The sequence below is a fragment of the Podarcis liolepis genome, assembly GCF_965112155.1.
Source record: "Podarcis liolepis genome assembly, chromosome: 2".
NCBI lineage: Eukaryota > Metazoa > Chordata > Lepidosauria > Squamata > Lacertidae > Podarcis > Podarcis liolepis.
Genome location: NC_139555.1, coordinates 111,427,887 through 111,454,298, shown reverse-complemented (window position 1 = coordinate 111,454,298; position 26,412 = coordinate 111,427,887). Strand labels below are relative to the sequence as shown.

The 26,412-nt window shown below is 46.5% G+C and overlaps 1 protein-coding gene across 3 annotated transcripts in view; it reads right to left on the bottom strand.

The window, feature by feature from the left end:
- PPT2 (palmitoyl-protein thioesterase 2) overlaps window positions 1-26,412 on the bottom strand; it is a 57,514-nt gene that overhangs the window by 17,219 nt on the left and 13,883 nt on the right. For all 3 annotated transcript variants that reach the window (XR_014523120.1, XR_014523121.1, XM_083493334.1), the window contains exons 2-5: window positions 8,492-8,664; window positions 4,547-4,700; window positions 1,530-1,625; window positions 37-144 (exon numbers count right to left, since the gene is read on the bottom strand). Coding sequence is in view for 1 of the 3 variants with exons in the window: in XM_083493334.1 (XP_083349460.1) it covers window positions 37-144; window positions 1,530-1,625; window positions 4,547-4,700; window positions 8,492-8,653 (520 nt within the window). In the remaining 2 variants the exon portion in view is untranslated. The remainder of the gene's footprint in view (window positions 1-36; window positions 145-1,529; window positions 1,626-4,546; window positions 4,701-8,491; window positions 8,665-26,412) is intronic.

The following is a 26,412-nucleotide window of genomic DNA, read 5'->3' as shown; positions in this document are numbered from 1 at the left end:
CGTTAGTAGCAATAATAGCAGCAGCAGCAATCTCACCATTCCAGTAGTTACAGATTGAGAAATCCTGGCCCAGCTGCGTGTAGCATAAACGGTACAGGTTGGATTTCATGTGCTCCGGGAAGAGCCACTTCAAGTACTTGGTGTCTGAAATGACAAAAGGAATCAAAGGAGAGTGAGCACAGACTTTGCTTCCCCCTCTGTGGTTCTTTCTTTCTTTCTTTCTTTCTTTCTTTCTTTCTTTCTTTCTTTCTTTCTTATTGATTGATTGATTGCCATGAGGCACACCTAAGTGAATTTACAAGATAATGAAGAAACAGTTACATATACAGTGGTACCTCAGGTTACATACGCTTCAGGTTACATCCTCCTCTAACCCAGAAATAGTGCTTCAGGTTAAGAACTTTGCTTCAGGATGAGAACAGAAAAAGTGTCCCCCCATCGCAGCAGCGGCAGCAGGAGGCCCCATTAGCTAAAGTGGTGCTTCAGGTTAGGAACAGTTTCAGGTTAAGAACGGACCTCCGGAACAAATTAAGTACTTAACCTGAGGTACCACTGTACAGTGGACACTCGGGTTGCGAATGTGATCCTTGTGGGAGGCACATTCGCAACCCACAGTGTTTGCAACCCGCAGCGCCGTGTCTGCGCACACATGGGTTGCGATTCGGTGCTTCCGCGCATGCGCGGCCGTCAAAACCCGGAAGTAACCCGTTCCGGTACTTCTAGGTTTTGGCTCGTCCATAACCCAAAAAAATGCAACCTGAAGTATCTGTAACCCGAGGTATGACTGTATATATATATAAAAAACAGTGAAAACAATGGCATATATAAAATCACTTTTTTTAAAAAAAATATACTTTTATATAGAGAGGAGTGAGAGAGAAAAGCATCCAGCAGCACTCAAGCTTGCTCTTGTTGTTGAGTCAGAATCTCCCTTATTTTAACTTGGATTCCATTGGTTCGAGTCCTATTCTCCACAGAAAGAAGAAGAAGAAGAAGAAGAAGAAGAAGAAGAGTTTGGATTTGATATCCCGCCTTTCACTCCCTTTAAGGAGTCTCAAAGCGGCTAACATTCTCTTTTCCCTTCCTCCCCCACAACAAACACTCTGTGAGGTGAGTGGGGCTGAGAGACTTCAAAGAAGTGTGACTGGCCCAAGGTCACCCAGCAGCTGCATGTGGAGGAGCGGAGACGCGAACCCGGTTCCCCAGATTACGAGACTACCGCTCTTAACCACTACACCACACTGGCTCAGAAAGGAGAAAACATGGTTGTTCCCTCCTCCATGTTGACAGCCTTTGATATTTGAAGATGGCTATCATATCTCCTCTCAGTCTTCTCTTTCCCAGGCTAAACATACCCAGCTCCTTCAACCGTTCCTCATAAGGCATGGTTTCCATGCCCTTGATCATCTAGTCGCCCTCCTCTGCGCATGTTCCAGCTTGTCAACACCCTTCCTAAATTGTGGGGCCCTGAATTGGGACACAGTATTCCAGGAGTGGAATTACTGGTTTGCCCTTGCCCCACGACTTACCCCCATATTGCCCCATCTGTGGGGAAGAGAGAGAGATGAAGGTGTCCACGTTGTGGTCGGGCGTCGTGGAGAGGAGAGCGCGGCAGATGAGTCCTCCTGGAAGACAGAGGAAGGGGGGGCCATATTTTAGAGGAAGAAGAACCCTAGTCCTGTATGATGTCAACCTTGTTCCACATTGCTCCATTTCTTTAAAAAAAATATTTATTACAGGAAACACACCCCCCCACACACACCCCAAAGTGGTGGTCACTGCTCAGTCTTGTGGTGTCTGTTTACAGGTAAGAAGGAAGATCTTATGAAGGCACTAAAATACAATGCACTGTACAGTGGTACCTCGGGTTACATACGCTTCAGGTTACAGACTCCACTAACCCAGAAATATTACCTTAGGTTAAGAACTTTGCTTCAGGATGAGAACAGAAATTGTGCTCCGGCAGCGTGGCAGCAGCCCTAAAATACAATGTACTGTACAGTGGTACCTCGGGTTACATACGCTTCATGTTACAGACTCCACTAACCCAGAAATATTACCTCAGGTTAAGAACTTTGCTTCAGGATGAGAACAGAATTGTGCTCCGGCAGCGTGGCAGCAGCAGGAGGCCCCATTAGCTAAATTGGTGCTTCAGGTTAAGAACAGTTTCAGGTTAAGCACGGACCTCCGGAACGAATTAAGTACTTAACCCGAGGTACCACTGTATTTTTCCGTGTATAAGACAAGGTTGTTTTACAGTGGTACCTTGGGTTAAGAACTTAATTTGTTCCCGAGGTCCGTTCTTAACCTGAAACTGTTCTTAACCTGAGGTACCACTTTAGTTAATGGGGCCTCCCACTGCTGCCACGCGATTTCTGTTCTCATCCTGAAGTAAAGTTCTTAACCCGAGGTACTGTTTCTGGGTTAGCGGAGTCTGTAACCTGAAGCGTCTGGAACCTGAAGTGTCTGGAACCCGAGGTACCACTGTATTTAAAAATTATGCTCAAAATTTGGGGTCGTCTTATACACGGATAGTGGAGAGATGGGATGGGTGATTGGTGGCTGCCGCGAGCTAGAGATTGTCAGTGGAGTTTTTGTGGGTGATTTTGTGGGTGGTGGGTGATTGGTGGGATTGCTGTGGCAATTACTGTGGGTGCTTGGTGCTTGCTTTAGACATGTAGACGATTGGTGGCTTTGTGCATGTGATTGGCTGTGGCAGTCCAGTGAGTGAGCGATTTTCGGCAACCCCCCCAAAAAAGCTCAGAAACTGTGGGCAATCCCCTGCAAAATAGAAACTACAGCAACTTGACTTCTCTAACACAGCCTCCTATGCAAGAGGACCGTGTTCAGGCCTAGCCCTAGCTATTCCACCCCCTGAAGGGATCCCTCTATACTGCTTCACAATTTCTTCGGAGGCTAAACGTAGGGCCTTTACCTGTGCCCGTCTCAACTGTTTTCCTACAGCAGTTCTCTCGGGTCGTTATTCCAGAGTTCCCATCGCAAATAGAACATGCACCTGTAATGACACGTCCCTGGAGACTATGGAACATGTAATGCTCTTCTGTCCCAACTGGACAGATGAAAGATCTCGGTTTTTAACTCCCCTCGTGAATAAGTTCCATCTCCCAATCCAGCCTTGGATAGTGTCCCTCTTTTTGCAGGATTCTGATTGTTGGATTACCGAGATGACAGCTAACTTCCTGCTTAGTGTGATGAAGAGGAAAGCGGCACTAACTTCTTCCTTAACACCACAGCTGCAGGCGACACACCGCACAATCGAACGAAATTCCAAGTAGCCTTACTGTACATGGACAATCGAGTTAGGACAAATCTGAGGAGCCGTAGGACCCTTTAACGGTCCTCCTCCAGCCACAGCAGTTTTTTTTTTCCTTTCTCTAAGTAATCGCCCAGGACGATATCTACCTTTACCTCCCCACCCCCATTTTATGTTGTTATTTTAATGTATATCATGCTATGGCCACATGGCTAATGCAATATATAAATAAAGAATGCTCAACAACCCTAGGCGATCTCCCCCACACTTTTTCAATTTGGAGTCTTCTATGAAGAAACCCTTTCTGGAACTCCACATTTAAACTCTTCCCTGGTCTCCTTGCTGGCCCTAGTAGGACCAACGTGGCCAGTTAGCCCTGGTGATCATTCGATGTCTACTGACCGGGGTGTTTTATTTTTTGTTTCCCCCCCAAATGATCCCTGAATTTTTGAATTTTATTGATATTGATGCTGCATTTTATGTTGTATTTTATGCTCTTTTATGCTTTTTTAAATTTATTAAAGTTCTTACGTTACATCGTCAGACATTGTCATATTACATCACAAAACTTATTATGCTGTAATTTCCAACCTGTATGTATACTTCACATACATAAAGAAAAAAGGAAAAGGAAAAAAAAACCCAAAAATAAAAAGCTAATCCAAATTTACTCTGAAATCATATATATACCAACACTTTGGACTTCCTGTCTATCCTGTTGTATCTTCCTTTTTTTACAAATGAATGTACTCTTATTATTGTATATTTCTTTACATTTTATCTAATACATTTCTATATCAATATGTACCCTTGGTCTTGTTTCTCAGCTCAGTCTCTCTCCAATGTCAACCGAATGCTTGCATACATAGGTTTTATGCTGTTTTTAAGTCGCATTTTAATCAATGTTTTCTATTTGCTGTTAGCCACCCTGAGCCCGGTTTGTAAACCAGGATGGGCGGGGTATAAACAAAAATTTAATTTATTTATTTATTTATTTATTTATTTTTATTATTATTATTATTATTATTATTATTATTATTATTATTATACACGAGGGGCATGTTATACACGGAAAAAACATGGTGTTTCCCAGAGTAATCAGAAAATGATAATCTCTGCATAACACTGAGAAAAATTCATCTCTAAAACCCAGGACACCAGCAGCTGGATGGAGCAATGGTCCAATTCTGTATAAGGCAGGTCCCTGTGACCAGACAATGGGCCATTGGCTAGACCCAGAAAGAGCTTCTGAAGTCCTCAGCTCACACATACCTTGGGAGTAGCAGATGAGATGGACTCCATCGACAGCATTCTGCATGATGGGGTAAATGGCTTGCCGGAAACCTTCCACTTGCATCCAGAGAGGCTTCAAGCTCTCGGTGTGGTCAAACAGATCAATGACTGTGACGTTGGTACCCGGGTGGGTCTGCAAGGAAGCAGCGGGAACAGAGAGATGGAGGGAGAGAGGGAAGGGAGAAGAGATTTTAAAAGGGCTGAAAGCTCTCTTGAGCACCCAAGGCTTAAGGTGAGCTACTGCTGCCCCGCTGAAAATACGTTTCTTAAAAAGTAAATATTAACTTCAGTTTTTGCAACACTGCTTTTCATGGCTAGCACTCGCGGCTCACATCATGCCAAGGCTATCTCCACACATGCATAGGAACTACTGTTCTGCTAAGTCATGGCTCCCCACCCGCCACGGCTGCAAAGAATTCTGGGAGCTGTAGTTTGTTTCGGGAGCAGAAAGTAGTTGTTGTTGTTTAGTCGTTTAGTCGTGTCCGACTCTTCGTGACCCCATGGACCAGAGCATGCCAGGCACTTCTGTCTTCCACTGTCTCCCGCAGTTTGGTCAAACTCATGCTGGTAGCTCTGAGAACACTGTCCAACCATCTCGTCCTCTGTCGTCCCCTTCTCCTTGTGCCCTCCATCTTTCCCAGCATCAGGGTCTTTTCCAGGGAGTCTTCTCTTCTCATGAGGTGGCCAAAGTATTGGAGCCTCAGCTTCAGGATCTGTCCTTCCAGTGAGCACTCAGGGCTGATTTCCTTCAGAATGGAGAGGTTTGATCTTCTTGCAGTCCATGGGACTCTCAAGAGTCTCCTCCAGCACCATATTTCAAAAGCATCAATTCTTCGGTGATCAGCCTTCTTTATGGTCCAGCTCTCGTTAGTAGACTCCTTTCCCCCCAAACAGAACTATAGTTCCCAGAGCAGTTCAGCAATCTATCCCCTTTCCCAGGGAACTCTGGCAATAGGAAACAATTCAGGAACGGAAATGAACAAATAAATTAAGAGCAGGATTAGGTAGAAAAAAGCACAGGCAGCGTGAGTTTGTCTGCCCATGCTATGATGCCCAATCCTCTTGCCTAGTTTAATCGTGCCTTATATCGCTGGCAAAACCCTCACATTTTATAGGGAATTGGCAGCCGCAAAGCAGAGTCCTGCTGCCATTACTGCCTAGCTGTGCCCCAAGACTCCAAAAGGCAGTGCCCACATGTGGCATTGTGCAACAGCCGCTGCAAAGTCCAAAGTTATCAATGCATTCTTAAGGACTAGAAACTTGTGCATTAAAACAGTGGTGTAGCATGGGTTGCCAGTGCCTAGGGCTGCACATAGGGAGTGGGAGGGAAATGGACGTAGCATGCATGCATGTAAATAGTATCCAGGTAACTCAGGAGATCACAGCTGCAGAGATAAGAAATGAAAGAGTCGTTCCATTGTCTGGAGAAGTCGCTTCCTGGTTCGCATGTGGATGCTGGTTTCAACGGAGCCCAGTGACGGAAGCGTGCAGCTGTATTGAGGCAGCACTGGGTGTTGAAATTTTGCATCCCTAATAATTTTGCAAGGGACGCGGGTGGTGCTGTGGGTTAAACCACAGAGCCTAAGGCTTGCTGATCAGAAGATCGGCGGTTCGAATCCCTGCGACGGGGTGAGCTTCCGTTGCTCGGTCCCTGCTCCTGCCCACCTAGCAGTTTGAAAGCATGTTAAAGTGCAAATAGATAAATAGCTACTGCTCCGGCGGGAAGGTAAACAGTGTTTCCGTGCGCTGTTCTGGTTCACCAGAAGCGGCTTAGTCATGCTGGCCACATGACCCGGAAGCTGTACGCCGGCTCCCTCAGCCAATAAAGCGAGATGAGCGCCGCAACCCCAGAGTTGGCCACGACTGGACCTAATGGTCAGGGGTCCCTTTACCTAACAATTTTGCATCCGGGGCAACCACCCCTAAGCTATGCCACTACATTAAAAAAAACAAGCAAACATTTGGGAAACTGCATCCCATTCTGCATTTGCATGGTGCAATACCACGTACAGAGTGTGAGAGTCCTGCAAATGCTTTATCTGACTAGTGACAAGGGGCCAGTTAAGAACTCTCCTAGTCTTGTGGTTCTATTTCTGCAAACGAATTTGAGACAAGCAAGCACTCAGGAGTTGCAATAACTCCTTGCTTCCTCTTTCACTACCCAGGTAACTTGCCATTCCAGCCTAACCAGTGAATCCCAGTGCAGACATCAGCCTGCCATACAGGGATCTTTGCAATGGCTCCACCTGTGATGGCTCTGAGTCACACAGGGCCTGGAGAAGTAAATTACAACCCATCCCTGCCTCTTATTAGGAGAGATGTTTACACAATTATCCCTCCCGTATTAACCCTGAGAAAAAGAGAGGTGGGGTGAAATCAGGGAAGAGGGCAAAGCATAAAGCCAGTTGGGTGTAGCCGCTATCTCAAGGGTGGGGAATCTTTGGCCCTCCAGATGTTATTGTACTGCAACATCTGGAGGGCTAAATGTTCCCTAACCCGGGTGCGCATGTCAGGCTAGGATAGAGGAGGACCCAGTGTGGTGTAGTGGTTAAGAGCGGTAGACTCGTAATTTGGTGAACCGGGTTTGCTTCCCCGCTCCTCCACATGCAGCTGCTGGGTGACCTTGGGCTAGTCCCACTTCTCTGAAGTCTCTCAGCCCCACTCACCTCACAGAGTGTTTGTTGTGGGGGAGGAAGGGAAAGGAGATTGTTAACCGCTTTGAGACTCCTTAGGGTAGTGATAAAGCGGGATATCAAATCCAAACTCCTCCTCCTCCTGTTTTGCCTTAAAACTTAACGGTGTGACCTTGAGCTAGTCGTTCTCTCTCTCTCAGCATGGAATACCTCATAGGGTTGTTGTTCTGAGGCATGGAATCACATTTGTTGTTGTTTAGTCATTTAGTCGTGTCCGACTCTTCGTGACCCCATGGACCAGAGCACGCCAGGCACTCCTGTCTTCCACTGCCTCCCGCAGTTTGGTCAGACTCATGCTGGTAGTTTCAATAACACTGTCCAACCATCAATCCTCTGCCATCCCCTTCTCCTTGTGCCCTCCATCTTTCCCAGCATCAGGGTCTTTTCCAGGGAGTCTTCTCTTCTCATGAGGTGGCCAAAGTATTGGAGTCTCAGCTTCAGGATCTGTCCTTCCAGTGAGCACTCAGGGCTGATTTCCTTAAGAATTGATACGTTTGATCTTGTTGCTGTCCATGGGACTCTCAAGAGTCTCCTCCAGCACCAGAATTCAAAAGCATCAATTCTTCAGCGATCAGCCTTCTTTATGGTCCAGCTCTCACTTCCATACATCACTACTGGGAAAACCATAGCTTTAACTATATGGACCTTTGTCGGCAAGGTGATGTCTCTGCTTTTTCAGATGCTGTCTAGGTTTGTCATTGCTTTTTCCCCAAGAAGGCGTCTTTTAATTTCGTGACTGCTGTCACCATCTGCATTGATCATGGAGCCCAAGAAAGTAAAATCTCCACCCCAAAGATCCTTGGGGCAAAGGATAGTACTCCCCCAGGAGTACTGTGTCTAGTTCTGGGCCCTGCAGTTTCCGGAGGATATTGACATGCCGGGAGGTGCGCAGAGAAGGGTGACCAAGATGATCAAGGGCATGGAAACCATGCCTTATGAGGAACGGTCGAAGGAGCTGGTAAAGATGAGACAGAGGAGATATGATAGCCATCTTCAAATATCTTAAGGGCTGCCGCATGGAAGATGGTTCACCAGAAGCGGCTTAGTCATGCTGGCCACATGACCCGGAAGCTGTCTGCGGACAAATGGCGGCTCCCAGATGAGTGCTGCAACCCCAGCGTCGTCCACGACTGGACCTAATGTTCAGGGGTACCTTTACCTTTTAAGCTACATGAACTATTCTATTCCCACTTCCCACATTCATGCCAGGAATTCTGGTCCTCAGCCTCACCTCATTGATGAACACCAACAGCTGCCGGAAGTCGGAAGGGCTGTCAAACAGGCCATGGACCACGATGATGGGTTTGTAAGAGGCAGTGAGTGTGAACAGGAGGAAAAGGAACAGGATACATAATGGAGCAAGTAGCCCAATATAGCCTTGGTGCTGCCGCATGATCCCACCAGCTAGACAAGAGAGAAAGAGAGAGATGAGGGTTAGGGTTAATGGGACCTCCCTGTGCAATTTCTCCTTCTTCTGCCTAACCTTCCTTGTCTCCTTACTTGATCCTCCGTTGTGGAACCCAGACTGACCTCCAGGACCCCTCACGTTCTCCTCCTCCCTTTGCAGCCAAGAGGAGGATTTCTGCCAAGATGATTTTCACAGAATCCAACCTGGGATGCCCCGCGGAGGACCTTAAGGTCCACAAATGACAACACTTTGGAGGTCCCAAGCCGCAAGGTGGTTAGTTTGGTCTCAACTAGGGCCAGGGCCTTTTCAGTACTGGCCCCGACTCAGTGGAACGCTCTGTCACAAGAGACCAGGGCCCTGCGGGACTTGACATCTTTCCGCAGGGCCTGCAAGACAGAGCTGTTCCGCCTGGCCTTTGGTTTGGACCCAGTTTGACCCTTATGTTTCCCTCCCCTTATGGTTCTGATTTATGGGCTACTACTAAAAAGTGGCTGCATTTTAAATTATATTTTAACCCATATTTTGATTAACTTTTTAATTTCTTTTTTCCCTTTCTTATTATGTTTTATTGTAATTTTATTGGTGTTAGTTGCCCTGAGCCCGGTTCTGGCCGGGGAGGGCGGGGTATAAATAAAAAAATATTATTATTATTAAGAACCAGGAATACAGTGGTACCTCGGGTTAAGTACTTAATTCGTTCTTAACGTCTGTTCTTAACCTGAAACTGTTCTTAACCAGAAGCACCACTTTAGCTAATGGGGCCTCCTGCTGCCACTGCGCAGCTGGAGCACGATTTCTGTTCTCATCCTGAAGCAAAGTTCTTAACCTGAAGCACTATTTCTGGGTTAGCGGAGTCTGTAACCTTAAGCGTATGCAACCTGAAGCGTATGTAACCTGAGGTACCACTGTACTGGTTTGCAACAAACTGCAATCGGTTGCTTAACAAGCCCAACTTCAAACCAGGGTTTATGAAGCCAGGTTGTTCAAACTGACTAGTGGTTTAGTAAACCTGGTTTGCCCGTAAAGCTAAGGCGAGATTCAGCGAAATCCAATATAATCCTAGCACAAGCCATATGGGAGCTGGAGATGGCAGCACACAAGCCTGATGCTTCTTTGCTCACGACTGATAGAGACTCAACTGCATAGTAGTAAACTGTGGCTTAGCATTACGTACTAACACAGCCTAAAGCACTAAACTGTGGTTCAGCACGGCATATGAACACAGCCTGTATATTCTATGAGTCTACGACCTGTTCAACCCACACCCCTCTCTCTGCTGGGTCATGACCCAGAAATCCTGCCAATGCTTTTAAAAGTTCTGCAACCTGTCACCTCCCATTTGCCACACACGGCCTTGTGAACCCTGGTAAATATCACCCTAAAGTTATTATTATTGCCAGAGATCTTGTTTGTAAAGTGCTTTCAGTTATTTGCATGTCATCATCTTGTAAAATAGGCAACATTATCCCCATTCTGCAATCCAGCCGGATGGGTGGAGTATTACTATTATCAACAACAACAACAACAACAGGGAGTTGAAAGAGACAGCAGTTTACTGAAAACCACCCAGTGGTTTGATGGACGGAGATGTTATTTCATCACTGCTTTCATGTGATTGCATTTTAAGTTTTTCTATTGTAAAAATGTTCCAGGATCGTTTTCTTTCATGGAATAAGAATTTCCTGGGAAGGTATTAAACTGCGTTTTACCCAAAGCACACACACTGAAATCAACGAACATGACTAAGTTAGGTCCATTCATTTAAGTAGGTCTACCTTGAGTGAAACTTAGTTTAATTGCAAATCTGTGCTTGGGCTGCAGCACTTCAGACTGCAGGCGAGGGAATCGAGGGAGCGAATGCTCCTATGTACAGAAACAATTATGTCTACGATGAAATCTAGGTGCCAGGGGGAAAGGTTCTGGCCTGCCCTCTTCCTGGCATGCTAGCACTCTGTGTGCAGGGATTTCATGTTTTGTAGTCATTAAGTGCAGTCATGAGATATTTCCCCTGTCCGTGCAAACTGAAACGGTACTGCCTAGATACAAGTTTAGCACTTCAGCATGAATCAGCGCAGTATAGCCTACACTGACTGGCAGCAGCTCTCCAGGGCTCCTGGCAAAGGACATTCCCAGCCCTTCCTGGTGCAGACGCCAGGAACTGAACCCGGGACTTCCTGCAGACAAATTATAAAGCGCCAGCCCTTTCCAGTTTCACAAGGTATTATTGAACGAAAAACAACACGAAGCATATCCTCATTAACACATCACCTATTTATCTTGTATTAGTATCTGCATGCTGCCCTTCCCCTTATGTCGCTGGGGGGTGTACCGAAATCAAACAAACAAGAAGTTCATAAAAGCTATTTCAACTCACGGGGCAGCGTACTTAAAGCAACAGGCCAACTGAAGGAAACTGAAATTTTTCCAAACCATTCTACTCCCTCCCAAAATTCTCCTTCATGGGACACTCCTTCCTTGGAGGTTTTTTAAACACGAGGTTGAATGGCCACCTGTCAGAGATGCTTGAGTTGATATTCCTGCATTTCAAGGGGTTGGACTAGATGACCGTTGGGAGTCCCTTTTAATAATAATAATAATAATAATAATAATAATAATAATAATAATAATAATAATAAATTTATTATTTATACACCAACCATCTGGCTGGGCTTCCCCAGTCGCTCTGGATGGCTTCCAACAAAATATTAAAATACAGTAATGCATCAAACATTGAAAGCTTCCCTAAACAGGGCTGCCTTCAGATGTCTTCTAAAAGTCTGGTAGTTGTTGTTCTCTTTGACATCTGGTGGGAGGGCGTTCCACAGGGCGGGTGCCACTACCGAGAAGGCCCTCTGCCTGGTTCCCTGTAACTTGGCTTCTCGCAGCGAGGGAACCGCCAGAAGGCCCTCGGTGCTGGACCTCAGTGTCTGGGCTGAACGATGGGGGTGGAGACGCTCCTTCAGGTATACTGGACCGAGGCCGTTTAGGGCTTTAAAGGTCAGCACCAACACTTTGAATTGTGCTCGGAAACATACTGGGAGCCAATGCAGATCTCTCAGGACCGGTGTTACGTGGTCTCGGCGGCCACTCCCAGTCACCGATCTAGCTGCCGCATTCTGGATTAGCTGTAGTTTCCGGGTCACCTTCAAAGGCAGCCCCACGTAGAGCGCATTGCAGTAGTCCAAGCGGGAGATAACCAGAGCATGCACCACTTGGGCGAGACAGTCCGTGGGCAGGTAGGGTCTCAGCCTGCGTACCAGATGGAGCTGATAAACAACTCTACAATTCCAATTCTATAATTCTATTATTCTATGAAAAGCTGGGCAGAAGAGAGGTGTCTTTGCCTGTCATCTAAAAGATTGGAGAGAGGTGGCCAGGTGTGTCTCATTGGGTATGCAGGGCCACCACTGAAAAGGCCCTTCATCCTGAACCTCACACTGGCATTTTTACCAATCAGCACCGCAAAAAAGGGTCCTGTACAATGAAGCATCTTTCTAGAAGCCAGATCAATCAGCTCTGCTTTCACTGTGGAATCTTTCAACCCTGGAATTCCCATGTGTCTGAGGCCCAGGAGTAGTCTGCAATTTGCCCCATAATTATAATTTTAAAAACCTATTTGTTGTCCTCTTCCCTCACAAACCAGGCAACTGCAAGAATGCAAGCAGAGATCGTAAGATGCATTACATTTGCATATACATTTCTCTAATGTTGGTGCCCCTCCCACCTGGAAGGCAAATAAGGTCAAAGTTTGCACGATCAGCCAGCAGTTTCGTCACAGAGATGCAAATTTGTTGTGCACCTACAGTAGGTTCAGACAGTCAAGCAGTTGTATATTTTCACACCAAAGAGGACGGCACGACAGTCTCGCACGCCCATTACATACACATGCGTATGAATTTAAAATTGCTGTTTTAATCTGTTGCGCCCTCTTCCTCCCTTGTCATCTGAATAACTAACTAGCTCTTCCCACGATTTAAAATTTGGCACAGAAATCCACCGCTCCATAAAAAAACATACGGTGTGATCCACACTAAAAAGGAAACTATCACAGATTGTGATGGGAGGACAGAGCCCGAGAACGGATTCTCAGAAAAATCCTTCCATATGAAAAGGGTGGCTTAGCAGCCAATATTTTATAAGCATACAAGAAAAACGCATTCCATCAGGTGAGCGAGATTCCGATCTTTAAACCAAACAGACGCAAGATTCAGCCCGGCTTAATATCCTGCTTCTTTCTCCAAGCAGTTCTGGGTAGTACACGTAGTTCTTTCTCTTCCGCCTTTTGTCTTCACAACAACCCTACGAGGTAGACTAAGCCGAGTGTGCAAATGGTTCAAAGTCACCCAGTGACCTTTCTGGCTGGGTGAGGATTTGTACTTTGGGTCAGCCATAGAGGGGCAACTCTGGGTGTAGCCCTAGATTAAGGTTGCCATATCCCCCCCCCTTTTTTTTTTAGCTCTTTTGAATAGACAGGGCTTGCTATACATCCAGATTTCCTGGATATTTTTGCCCGGGCACTGCTTCCGACTACAGTATTTTGGGTATTCTGGACGTATAGCAACCCTATACAGTGGTACCTTGGTTCTCAAACTTAATCCGTTCTGGAAGTCCGTTCCAAAACCAAAGCATTCCAAAACCAAGGCACGTTTTCCCATAAAAAGTAATGCAAAACTGATTAATCCATTCCAGACTTTTAAAAACAACCCCTAAAACAGCCATTTAACATGAATTTTACTATCTAACAAGACCATCGATCCATAAAATGAAAGCAATAAGCAATGTACGGCAGTCCCACAATCAATCAGTCAGTAGCTGAACTGGGTTCCACACAGTCACAAAAACAAAAACAAGAGCCACAAAAACGCAAAATAAATAGCAAAAACAGACAGACCTCAGTGTAACACTCAAAACGGAAGCGTAACACTCAAAACGGAGCACGTTCGGCTTCCCAAAAAAGTTCGCAAACCGGAACACTTACTTCGGGGTTTGCAGTGTTTGGGTTCCAAGCTGTTTGCGTACCAAGGCATTTGAGAACCAAGGTAGCACTGTAATGGCACTCTAACCACTGCTCACTGGGGTATTCGCCAGGTGTATGATGAAGATTTCTGGATGACAGTTTGGCAAAAGACATTTCCATCTGGCTAGCCCCTCCAGCTTTCTTGAACAGGTAAACAGAAGAGTTTATTTATTGCATTTATACCACATCTTTTTCTCCAAGGATTAACCTTCAGTTAATCCCCACAAGGACCCTTTGAGGTGGGCTTAGAGACTGTCACTGACTCCAAGGTCACCCAGAGAGCTTCCTGACAGAGGAGGGATTTGAACCCTGATCTCCCAGGTCCTAGTTTGACTCTCTAACCACTACACCACGCTGTCATCCTAGAGTCCTCCTGCTACAGGGCAGCTCTATAAATTAAGTCACTCAAGACGTATGGGGAAAGCAAAATGTCACTTAGAGAAGGATCTGAAACATTTTCATTGAAGCTTGCATTTGTTTTCCTTTTCCTGGATTGTTTTCTTTGATGTTTTAACGTGTTGAAAACTGCTTGGGAGATTCCCCCCCCCCTTAAAATATAAAGCTTTGTAGAAATGGAGTTATTAAGAATAGGAATAAGAATAAGAATAAAAATTCGTGCCAAAAAAAAAAAAATGACGCCTAGACTTTCTGCTGTGGCAACCGTAACGTAGGTTAAAGGTGCCATTTAGTGATTAGTTTATATAGCTGAGTGTTGGGACGCGGGGTGGCGCTGTGGGTTAAACTACAGAGCCTAGGACTTGCCGATCAGAAGGTCGGCAGTTCGAATCCCCGCGACGGGGTGAGCTCCCATTGCTTGGTCCCTGCTCCTGCCAACCTAGCAGTTTGAAAGCACGTCAAAGTGCAAGTAGATAAATAGGTACCGCTCCGGCGGGAAGGTAAACGGCGTTTCCGTGTGCTGCTCTGGTTTGCCAGAAGCGGCTTAGTCATGCTGCCCACATGACCTGGAAGCTGTATGCTGGCTCCCTCGGCCAATAAAGCGAGATGAGTGCCGCAAGCCCAGAGTCGGCCATGACTGGACCTAATGGTCAGGGCTCCCTTTACCTTTACCTAACACTGTTGAGGAGGGAGATTGCCAGCAATGCCATCCCACTGTTGAGAGAATTGCACAGGCTGACAAGCAGTGAGCAGGTGAAGCTCAAGGTGCTGGTTTTGGTGTAGGAAGACCTAAACAGCTTGGAACATAAACAGCACTCCCAGGTGAAGGTCACCTGCAGTTACCACCTCTGTTGCAAACGCCGTCTCTCTCTTGTCTTTTGGGCACCTGCTGAAGACATCCGAGATTCAGAAGCCGGTGCCTTCTAACCGGGCCAGCGTCCTTTGCCATTGGCACATGCAAACTTCTGCATTTCACAGAACCCTTCGCCAGGGGGAATGCAGCTGTAGCAGACTCACAGGTAGGTATGTGTGTGTGTGTGTGTGTGTGTGTGTGTGTGTGTGTGTAAATAGGTGAAAAAGAGGCCAGGCTTCCAGAGGCTGAACACATTTGCATTGCAGATTATTTCTCAAAGCCAAAAATACTGAGCCTTGACAATACTAGGCGATTTGCAAAACTAGGTTACAAAGAACTGAAAACAACGGCCTTTTATTATAATCACCACCACCCAGCGCTCACAAGGGGGGCATTGCAGTCAGTTGCAATGGCCTACAAGCCTGCCCTCCCCCCGAATTACAAATTTACCTCTTTAGAAACCATTGCATAGACTTGCATTTTCCCAGAAAAAACAGAAAAGGAGTGCTTACACCAGGGGTCAGCAACCTTTTTCAGCAGGGGGCCGGTCCACCATCCCTCAGACCATGTGGTGGGCCGGACTATATGGGGGGAGGGGGAGAGAATGAATTCCTTTGCCCCACAAATAACCCAGAGATGCATTTTAAATAAAAGGACATGTTCTCCTCATGTAAAAACATCAGGCAGGCCCCACAAATAACCCAGAGATGCATTTTAAATAAAAGGACACGTTCTACTCATGTAAAAACATCAGGCAGGCCCCACAAATAACCCAGAGATGCATTTTAAATAAAAGGACACGTTCTACTCATGTAAAAACATGCTGATTCCCAAACCGCCCGCGGGCCGAATTGAGGTGGTGATTAGGCCCCCGGACCTTAGGTTGCCTACCCCTGGCTTACACCAACAGAAAAAGCACAATAAGGTGGGTACAATTATTTGTCCCCCCCCCCATTTTATCCTTACAACAATCCTGCGAGGTAGATTCAGTGGAAAGAGGGAGAAGGGGAGAGTTATACTGGCTTGGGGTTATCCACAAGAAGGACACTGACAAACTGGAACGTGTCCAGAGGAGGGCAACCAAAATGGTCAAAGGCCTGGAAACGATGCCTTATGAGGAACGGCTAAGGGAGCTGGGCATGTTTAGCCTGGAGAAGAGGAGGTTAAGGGGTGATATGATAGCCATGTTCAAATATATAAAAGGATGTCACATAGAGGAGGGAGAAAGGTTGTTTTCTGCTGCTCCAGAGAAGCGGACACGGAGCAATGGATCCAAACTACAAGAAAGAAGATTCCACCTAAACATTAGGAAGAACTTCCTGACAGTAAGAGCTGTTCGACAGTGGAATTTGCTGCCAAGGAGTGTGGTGGAGTCTCCTACTTTGGAGGTCTTTAAGCAGAGGCTTGACAACCATATGTCAGGAGTGCTCTGATGGTGTTTCCTGCTTGGCAGGGGGTTGGACTCGATGGCCCTTGTGGTCTCTTCCAACTCTATGATTCTATGATTCTATGAGTTTGACAGCCAAGTGGGAAATTTGAGTTCAGGCTCCCTCCATTCTGAGGAGCTCCTAGCCACACTGAGGTATCCAAACAGAGAAAGATGGGCTCAACTCCCCATTCAGACACGACGCTCACTGGATAGTTCCTGAGCCCACCAGCTTCTTAGAGACTAAGCCGTGCCATGTGTAAGGTTGTCTCAAGAATAAAGGGGACAGGGAGGGAGAGAGATGTTTGCTGACCTAGAGATAGTGTGGTGCAGTGGTTAGAGTGCACCAAACTAGGACCTGGCAGACTGGGGTTCAAATTCCCACTCACCCATCAAGCTCACTGGGTGCCCCTGGTCACTGCCTCTCAGTCCAATCTACCTCACAGAGTTGTTTTGGAAATTAATCGAGGCGTGAGGAGAACCATTTACGCCACCTTGAGCTGCTTGGAGGAAAGGAAGGGATATTGATATAATAATAATTAAAGATAATCAGTCAAACAAACAAGCACAACTGCTAGATAAGTGCAAGACTGAAAAGCTGGAGCCCGGCACTCAGAACTGGAACCTGTTTTGAAGATACAAGTAGTAGTAGTAGTAGTAGTAGTAGTAATAATAAAATTATCTATACCCCATCCATCGGGCTGGGTTTCCTCAGCCACTCTGGACGACTCCCAACAGAATATTAAAAACACAATAAAACATCAAACATTAAAAACTTCCCCAAACAGGGCTGCCTTCAGATATCTTCTAAAAGTCAGACAGTTGTTTATTTCCTTGACATCTGGTGGGAGGGCATTCCACAGGGTGGGTGCCACTACCGAGAAGGCCCTCTGCCTGTAACCTCACTTCTCGCAGTGAGGGAACTGCCAGAAGGCCCTCAGGGCTGAACGATGGGGCGGAGACGCTCCTTCAGGTATACTGGGCAGAGGCCGTAAATAATAATTCACCCAAGCATGTGCAGAATCCCTCACCACTGAGTCATGGCGCAAAACATTTGGCACTTCACCTGAGGAGAGCAAGCTTCCGCAACAAAGGCTGCGGTTTCTCAGCCAAAAGCAGAGGGGTCTCTGTTCCTCCACCCCAAGCATGTCCGCCAACCATCAGGGACGATGGGAGTTGTAGTCCAACAACATCTGAAAGTCCACATCTGCCCCTCTTTTGCCTGCAAACCTGGATTTCCAGCACCTCCCCTATTAGCATCTCTCAGGAAAGGCGGCAGGTGGCTTCAGAGATGCAGCAGATGCCCCACTCGAGTTTCAAGGAGTGGGTTGCCTTGCTTCCAAGGAGGTAGGTGCCCCAGATCCTGGGCTTTAGTTATCCCTGAGCCCTTACCTGGCCGAAGGCTGTGTGGATGACACACTCCTGAATCGGGAACTGCTTGCTCAGAGAGGCCTCGCCCCAGTGGCCGGTCCTTCTGGCCACCTTCCCAGTTTCTGGGGATTATGAGGATGCCTCCTGGTCCAGCCTCCTCCTTTCAGCCAGTAGCAACACAAGGAGGTGGAGATAGAAGCTCCCTCAGGTGTTCTGGCCCTGGGGTGTTTGTTCACTGCACTGAGGAGCACAGGAAGGGCAGTGGCTAGAGCAGGATACAGGAGAGTCTTGAGTTCAAATCCCCGCTCGGCCACAAAGTTCTCTGGGTGACCTTGGGCCAGTCACTGCCTCTCTCAGTCTACCTCACAGGGTTGTCGCAATGGGAAGAACTGCGTATGCCACATTGAGCGCCTTGGATAAAAGGTGTGATACGGTGATGGAAATGTAAAGAGAAAGAAGGTTCTTTTTATCATATGTGGTAGGTTAAAGCCTACTGGGAAATAATAATAATAATAATAATAATAATAATAATAATAGTAATAATAATAAATTTATTTATACCTCGCCCTCCCCAGCCAAGACCAGGCTCAGGGTGGCTAACACCGGATATAAAACAATTGATTGAACTAGAACTTAAAAAACAAGATACAACATTAAAATGCAGCCTCCTTTCAGTAGAAACTCAAATCAAAAACTTTTTTGGGGGGAAAAACGTCAAGTCTTCACCAAGGCTAACTATCCAGACTGGTCCTACGTGGGCCAGAAAAAAGCCAGGCAAGTCCCCAAATAGGAGTTTCATCACAGAAGGAGAAAGGGAAAAAAGAAAGAGGGGGGGATGATATATAGTGAACTGAAAAGGGTGTTTAAAATAACCTTTGTAAAAAACAACAACCCAGAAGCTTTTCTTTTGGGAATTGTAGGACAGAACTACCTATATTGTATAGAAACTGATTCATGTATGCAACTACAGCGGCGAGAATGCTACTTGCCCCAAAATGGAAAGAAGCAGAAGTCCCAGCAAAGGAAGAACGGATACAAAAACGTATGGAATATGCAGAAATGGCGAAAGTTGCCGGAAGAATAAGAACTCAATATAACAAACTTTTTATAAAAGAATGGAAATGGATTATTGAATATTTACAGATAAACTGTAAACAGATAAAAACATTGTCAGGATTATTGTAATAACCTGCAGTTTTATAAGAGTATATATTTAAAGAAGATGAATAAATGAGCAAATTAGGTCAATTTGGATATGCGGAAGATACTAAAAATAAATTTAAGGAACCACAGAAAGAGGAGGAAGGAAGTCAAGTTTTGAAATGTCAAAATGATTGTAAAATTAATGAAATGCATAAACTTGAAAAGCATAAAAAAGAGAGGGAAAGGGTGTGATATGAATTAATAAATTCGGATCAGTCACACTGGGCTGGAGACCCCAGGTTGCAGTTGAAGGGTGCTCATCTCTGAATGGCCCCCACTTGGAAACAGACACTGCAAATAAAGAACTAGCACCCACCAGTCAACTCTATGTTTTTAGCTCTCTGCATTCCCATTTATTATTTTGAAAAGAGTGCTGTGTTTTAAAGATGTGCCTGTGAGCCCACTCAGCAGGAGAGGGGCCAAAAGGCAATCCTAAAAAAAGGATTGTATAAAAAGTCAGGCCTGTGCAAAATTTGTCTGAGGCCTGGGGCAGGAGTCTTGAAAGAATAAAGTTATAAACTAAAAAACAACAACTGATCCCTGGCGGGGGCCTCAACCAGCTCAACTATCAGAGGCTCAGGGGAAAGAGGCTGTTACTCGCCTCTGCATGGGCCTGTCAGGAAGAAAAACTGTTTTTAGCGCTCAACTTGTAAGGAAAAGTGCTAAAAGGCAGGGTGTAAGACAAACGTGGGATGAGGGTGGCGCTGTGGGTAAACCACAGAGCCTAGGGCCTTTGGAGGTCCCAAGCTGTAAGGTGGTTAGTTTGGTCTCAACTAGGGCCAGGGCCTTTTCAGTACTGGCCCCGACTTGGTGGAACACTATGTCACAAGAGACCAGGGCCCTGCGGGACTTGACATCTTTCTGCAGGGCCTGCAAGACAGAGCTGTTCCACCTGGCCTTTGGTTTGGACTCAGTCTCACCCTTATGTTTCCCTCCCCTTATGGTTCTGATTTATGGGCTACGTGGGCGGCACTGTGGGTTAGACCACAGAGCCTAGGGCTTGCCGATCAGAAGGTCGGAGGTTCGAATCCCCGTGACGGGGTGAGCTCCCGTTGCTCGGTTCCTGCTCCTGCCAACCTAGCAGTCTGAAATCACGTCAAAGTAAAAGTAGATAAATAGGTACCACTCTGGCGGGAAGGTAAACGGCGTTTCCGTGTGCTGCTCTGGTTCGCCAGAAGCGGCTTAGTCATGCTGGCCACATGACCCGGAAGCTGTGCGCTGGCTCCCTCAGCCAATAAAGCGAGATGAGCGCCGCAACCCCAGAGTCGGCCACGACTGGACCTAATGGTCAGGGGTCTCTTTACCTTAACCTTTAGAACAGACAAAACAGCCCAGCCTACCCCTCCTCTGTTCTAGTTGGTTTATTTATTGATGTGTTAGAGAACTTTCAAAAAACAAAGAGAAACACACATTGTAAGAATATTTCCTGCAGTGCTTAATAAAGCTACAAAGGATGCCTCCATAATGACAGAGACTTTCTTCAATTGTTGAAGGTCTTTTCTGCTCTATAATATTAAACATCACCCAAGAACCTGCATAAAGATACAGTGGTACTTTGGGTTAAGTACTTAATTCGTTCCGGAGGTCCGTTCTTAACCTGAAACTGTTCTTAACCTGAGGTACCACTAATGGAGCCTCCTGCTGCCCCCATACGATTTCTGTTCTCATCCTGAAGCAAAGTTCTTAACCTGAAGCACTATTTCTGGGTTAGCGGAGTCTGTAACCTGAAGCGTATGTAACCTGAAGCGTATGTAACCCGAGGTACCACTGTAATTGAATTCCCTCACTCTCAATCACGGGAGCCTCTGACCCTTCAATCTAGCGTCCATAATTGCCAAGGAGCCGGAAGCAAGTCTGTTTGGTTTAGCATAATGTACAAAAACCACCCCAAATAGCACAGGAGTCTAGATTTGTTCCCCAGCCCTTTGGCAACCCTGAGCTACTTTTCTAATTACTTGGGAGGGTGTGTGAGTTTCTGCTTGCCTCCACTTGCTCTACCTGCCAATACCCCTCTCCAGCTCCCTGTGCACAAAAAAAGGGCTGCTCTGAACATGCACAGAGTGCCTTCCCCTCCCCCGCTGGGTAAAAGGCAGTCAGCGATTGGACGGGAAAAGGGCAGGCTCTCTTGTGCATGTTGCTGATCTTCACTCGCCAACCCCGTCCTTGTCTTTAAAACCTCGTAAAAGAAGCGCGACTGCAATCTAGTGCAAATAAAGTACAGAGAGACATGTTGTCAGTTGCGAGCTTGCTTTACATAGGGGACTGCGCAGAAATAAGATTACCCAACTAAAGCGGTAGCCTCTTCTTTCCCTTCTTTGCACAGAATGAAGCTAATAAATATTATGATTAGCTAATACAGTGGTGCCTCGCAAGACGAAATTCATTCGTTCCGCGAATTTTTTCGTCTTGCGAAGCACGGTTTCCCATAGGAATGCATTGAAAATCAATTAATGTGTTCCTATGGTCAAAAAAAGTCCAAACAAAGCCAAATTTGGTACAACAAGAGTTTATTAAGTGCTCTTTAAAGTCACACATACTGTAAAGAGCATTTCAAAATTCAAACCCAGAATTTTTTTTAAAAAAACAGCAGAGTGGCCCAATGGTCACAGAAAATCATAAAAATGCAGGGGAAAAACCCACAAGCTTCCAGATTCTTGCAAACCCCTCCCCAACTGTTCCCCCAGCCACCCAGCACACAGAAATTCAAATCCAGAATTTTTTTTAAAAAAACAGCAGAGTGGCCCAATGGTCACAGAAAATCATAAAAATGCAGGGGAAAAAAACACAAGCTTCCAGATTCTTGCAAACCCCTTCCCAACACCAAGTCCTTGAATTCCAAACACCCCAACCCAAAATCCAACCCCCCCCTCCAAGTTTTAAAAGCTTAACTTACCCAAATGGCTGCAAAAGAAGTTTTGGAAAAGCTTCAAAAATCACCAAAGTCTTTAAAAACCTCAAAAAAGGCTACTATGTACACTGCGTTCTATGAGTTGCTCCTCGAAGTCAAGTCGCAACTGTATTAACAGTGTTAAGAAAAAGGAAACAAACTTGCAAGATGTTTTCATCTTGCGAAGCAAGCCCATAGGGAAATTCGTCTTGCGAAGCAGCTCAAAAATGGAAAACCCTTTCATCTAGCGAGTTTTCCGCCTTGCGAGGCATTCGTCTTGTGGGGCACCACTGTATTATAATTAGCTGATCTACTTTACATGCCTATTTGGGCGGAATATCAGACAGACACGCATGCTCATGCCTTTGAACTTAGCCTGATCTTCTATTCCCCTTCCTTCCCTCTCTCTCTCCTTTTTATGAAGATTACCCGCTCTGGGATCCCACAGCTAATTCTCCCCTGGTCTCCTTGCTGGCCCAAATAGGACTCATTTAGCCAGCTAGCCCTGGTGATCATCTAATGTTTATTGGATGGATTTTCCCCCTAAATTTATTTTTGTATTCTGAACTTACAGTGGTACCTTGGGTTACATACACTTCAGGTTACAGACGCTTCAGGTTACAGACTCCGCTAACCCAGAAATAGTACCTTGGGTTCAGAACTTTGCTTCAGGATGAGAACAGAAATTGTGCAGCGGCAGGCCCCATTAGCTGAAGTGGTGCTTCAGGTTAAGAACAGTTTCAGGTTAAGAACGGACCTCCGGAACGAATTAAGTACTTAACCCGAGGTACCACTGTATTGTTATTCATGTTTTATATTGTATTTCATGCTGTTTTTTGTTGCATCAATTAAGTGTTTCAAATTTGTTGTTAGCTGCCCTGAGCCCGGTTTTCTGAACCAGGAAGGGCGGGGTATAATTTAAAATTTATTATTATTATCATGTGCAATATCTTGACTGCCTCGTAAAAACTTCAGTCTTCTCTCAGCATCGTAAAAGCAGGGGTGGGAAACTCCAGATGCTGTGGAACTACAACTCCCATCAGCCCTGACCCATGGGCATGCTAGCTGGGGCTGGTGGGAGTTGTGTGGATTCGCTACCCCTGACAGAGTTTTACAGGGAAACCTGTGCTACTCGACATAGGAATGGAATCCCTTGGAAGTTGGTGGGTTCTCCGTCGGAGGCAGTACAGTGGTACCTCGAGTTACAGACGCTTCAGGTTACAGACGCCTCAGGTTACATCCTCCTCTAACCCAGAAATAGTACCTCGGGTTAAGAACTTTGCTTCAGGATGAGAACAGAAATTGTGAAGCAGCGGCAGCAGGAGGCCCCATTAGCTAAAGTTGTGCTTCAGGTTAAGAACAGTTTCAGGTTAAGAACGGACCTCTGGAACAAATTAAGTACTTAACCCGAGGTACCACTGTATTCAAAAGCCCCAAGGGTCATGTTGCAACCACGTGGAAATAACAACAACAACAACAACAAGAAGAAGCTATTATTTATACCCTGCCCATCTGGCTGGGTTTGCCCAGTCTCAGGTGGAAAGTGCCAGCTTAAATGTCCGAATCACCTTTGCAACTGACCACTATTTTATCTACTTCTTTTCTCCTGATCTTCTTAGCTGCCAATGCATATAGTGCTACTTTGTAAGTTACGAAGTCATCAGTATCACTCAGCAGCCATTTCACCCTTTCCACCCTGTTCGGGTGCGTTCCATTCGTAAGCAGGGGTTTTATGAATCGGTCTCTTCATTCTATACAGTGGTACCTCGGGTTACAAACACTTCAGGTTACAGACGCTTCAGGTTACAGACTCCGCTAACCCAGAAATAGTACCTCGGGTTAAGAACTTTGCTTCAGGATGAGAACAGAAATCGCGCAGCAGCGGCGTGGTGGCAGCGGGAGGCCCCATAAGCTAAAGTGATGCTTCAGGTTAAGAACAGTTTCAGGTTAAGAACGGACCTCCGGAACGAATTAAGTTCTTAACCCCAGGTACCACTGTATATAGCAGGCATTGCAATAAATAGTGGTACAGTTCCTCTATGCAAGGTTGCCCACATAGACAAAGTCTCTCCTTGTACAGTCATACCTCGGGTTACAGACGCTTCAGGTTGTGTGTTTTCGGGTTGTGCACCGCACTGAACCCGGAAGTACCGGAATGGGTTACTTCCGGGTTTCGGAACTCATGAATGTGCAGAAGCGCTAAATCGCAACCCGTGCTTGTGCAGACGCGGCGCTGTGGGTTGCGAACGCTGTGGGTTGCGAACATGCCTCCCGCACGGATCACGTTCGCAACCCAAGCATCCACTGTACAGTACTTTGCTGTACCAACCATCCACCACCGTTGAGGGCATCGATTGGAATCGTAATTCTGTAAAACGATTCTTAGTACGGCGTTTGCCCAGTCACTCTGGGCGGTTCCCAACAGAATATTAAAAAACACAATAAAACATCAAACATTAAAAACTTCCCTAAACAGGGCTGCCTTCAGATATCTTCTAAAAGTCAGACAGTTGTTTATTTCCTTGACATCTGAAGGGAAGGCGTTTCAAAGGGCGGGCGCCACTACTGAGAAGGCCTTCAGCCTGGTTCCCTGTAACTTGGCCCTCGGCGCTGGATCTCAGTGTCCGGGCAGAACGATGGGGGCGGAGAAGCTCCTTCAGGCTGATCTCTGGATGCTATGTTGAGCGACTGACATCTCCATCTGGCTAGGGGGTGCTGTGGCGCTGCACTCAAAAGGCATGTGTCTTGTGCCATGGGGTTAAGGCTCAGCCCCCCTCCCGACATCCTGAGGGAGCTAAGGAGGCCTGGCGGGATGCTGTCCCGGGCTGCCAGCGTGGTGTAGTGGTTAAGAGCAGTGGACTCGTAATCTGGGGAACCGGGTTCGCTTCCCCGCTCCTCCACATGCAGCTGCTGGGTGACCTTGGGCCAGTCACACTTCTCTGAAGTCTCTCAGCCCCACTCACCTCACAGAGTGTTTGTTGTGGGGGAGGAAGGGAAAGGAGAATGTTAGCCGCTTTGAGACTCCTTCGGGTAGTGATAAAGCGGGATATCAAATCCAAACTCTTCTTTTTCTTCTGCAGGGCTTCTCCTGGATGTCATGCCAGGCCGGGCAGTGTTGAGAGATGCCACACAGACTTGGTCGGCCTCTCCTGATGCGACAGCCATCACGCATGGAACATGCAATGCTCGTGGCATCATGTGCGCTGCATGCCTAATGTCACACACACACACACACACACCCAATGTCAGGCACGACTTGGCACCCGTGGCCTTGTGCTCCTGCGCTGCCCTGCGGATCAGCTGGCTCACGGGGCAGCAAAATTTGCCTCTGCGCTGCTGCATGAGCTGCAATCTGCGGCGCACTTTCTTGAGGGTAAGAAAGCCCCTCTGGAGGTGGCGGGGGCTTACTTCCAAGCAAATAAATATCAATAATAAATTTCATTTTTTTTGGGGGGGGAGAAAGGCGCCTAGACATTCTGTTGTGGTGACTGTAACCTAAGGTATCCCTTGGTGATAAGCTTTTAAACCTGAGTTTTTAACCTGTCATGGATGCTTTAGCCGAGATTCCCGCATAGCCAGGGGTTGGAATAGATGACCCCAGGGGTCCCTTCCAATTCAACAGAATAGGCTGTGATTCTATTCTGCCACCCATTTGCCATTGTGGCCTCAGCAGCCAGTCCTCTGGGACAGAGAGAGCTTCCTCTCTGCTCCCTTATAATTGCTTTCTTGCTGGCATCTGGCCATGTTGCCAACCTCGGTGACTCACCCTCCAATTAAAGTTACTGCACAATCCCCAACCACAGGAACAAAAGCCTGAGAAGAACGCAGAAGACAGAACGCAGAAGAACTCCCGGCAGTTAAACAGATCATAAGAGAGATTTATAAAAAGTCACACAGTGACCAGGTAAACTTCTTCCGTAACTGCAGAAGGAGAAAGGACACCAGGCAAAGGATTACAGAGCACAAGGCATGGGGAACCTCAAAGCCAGGGAGTGGGTTGGTGTCTAACGCGGCCCTCCAAGCCTGCCTATCTGGCCCTTGAGACTTTGTACAACCTGCATCTCCCACTGGCTTCTTCCTCTACTATTCCTGGAAGGAATGCATCTTCGAACTTTGATAATCCCTCTTTACTTGTCTGAATGGAGAGTAGAGCGTTTTTGGCATCACCCACCACATCTATGTGGCCCCCTGAAGGTTGCGCACGATGGGATGTGGCCCTCCAAGCTGGAGAAGGTTACAGAAAAGGAAGCCAGGCTTATTCCCAGGTAAATGGTTTTAAGATTGCTCTCCAAGACCATCAGCAATAATAACAATAATAATGTTTATTTATTTATACATACATACATACATACATACTGTAATAGGTATGAGTTACTCGTACGTAAACTGGTGCCTTTCTCGGTTAATTTGCCTTGTTAAACCTTTCTGACTGCACAGCCCCTTCTCATCGTGGCTGCCTCAGTCACTGGCAGAATCCGTCAGTGGGCGTTTCTTGAACCTCTTCCAACATAAAAGTTGTTTGACACCCAGTCTCCTCCTCCTCTCACTGCACGGGAGTCTTCTGCGCAGGGAAGGCGTGGGTAGCGGAGAA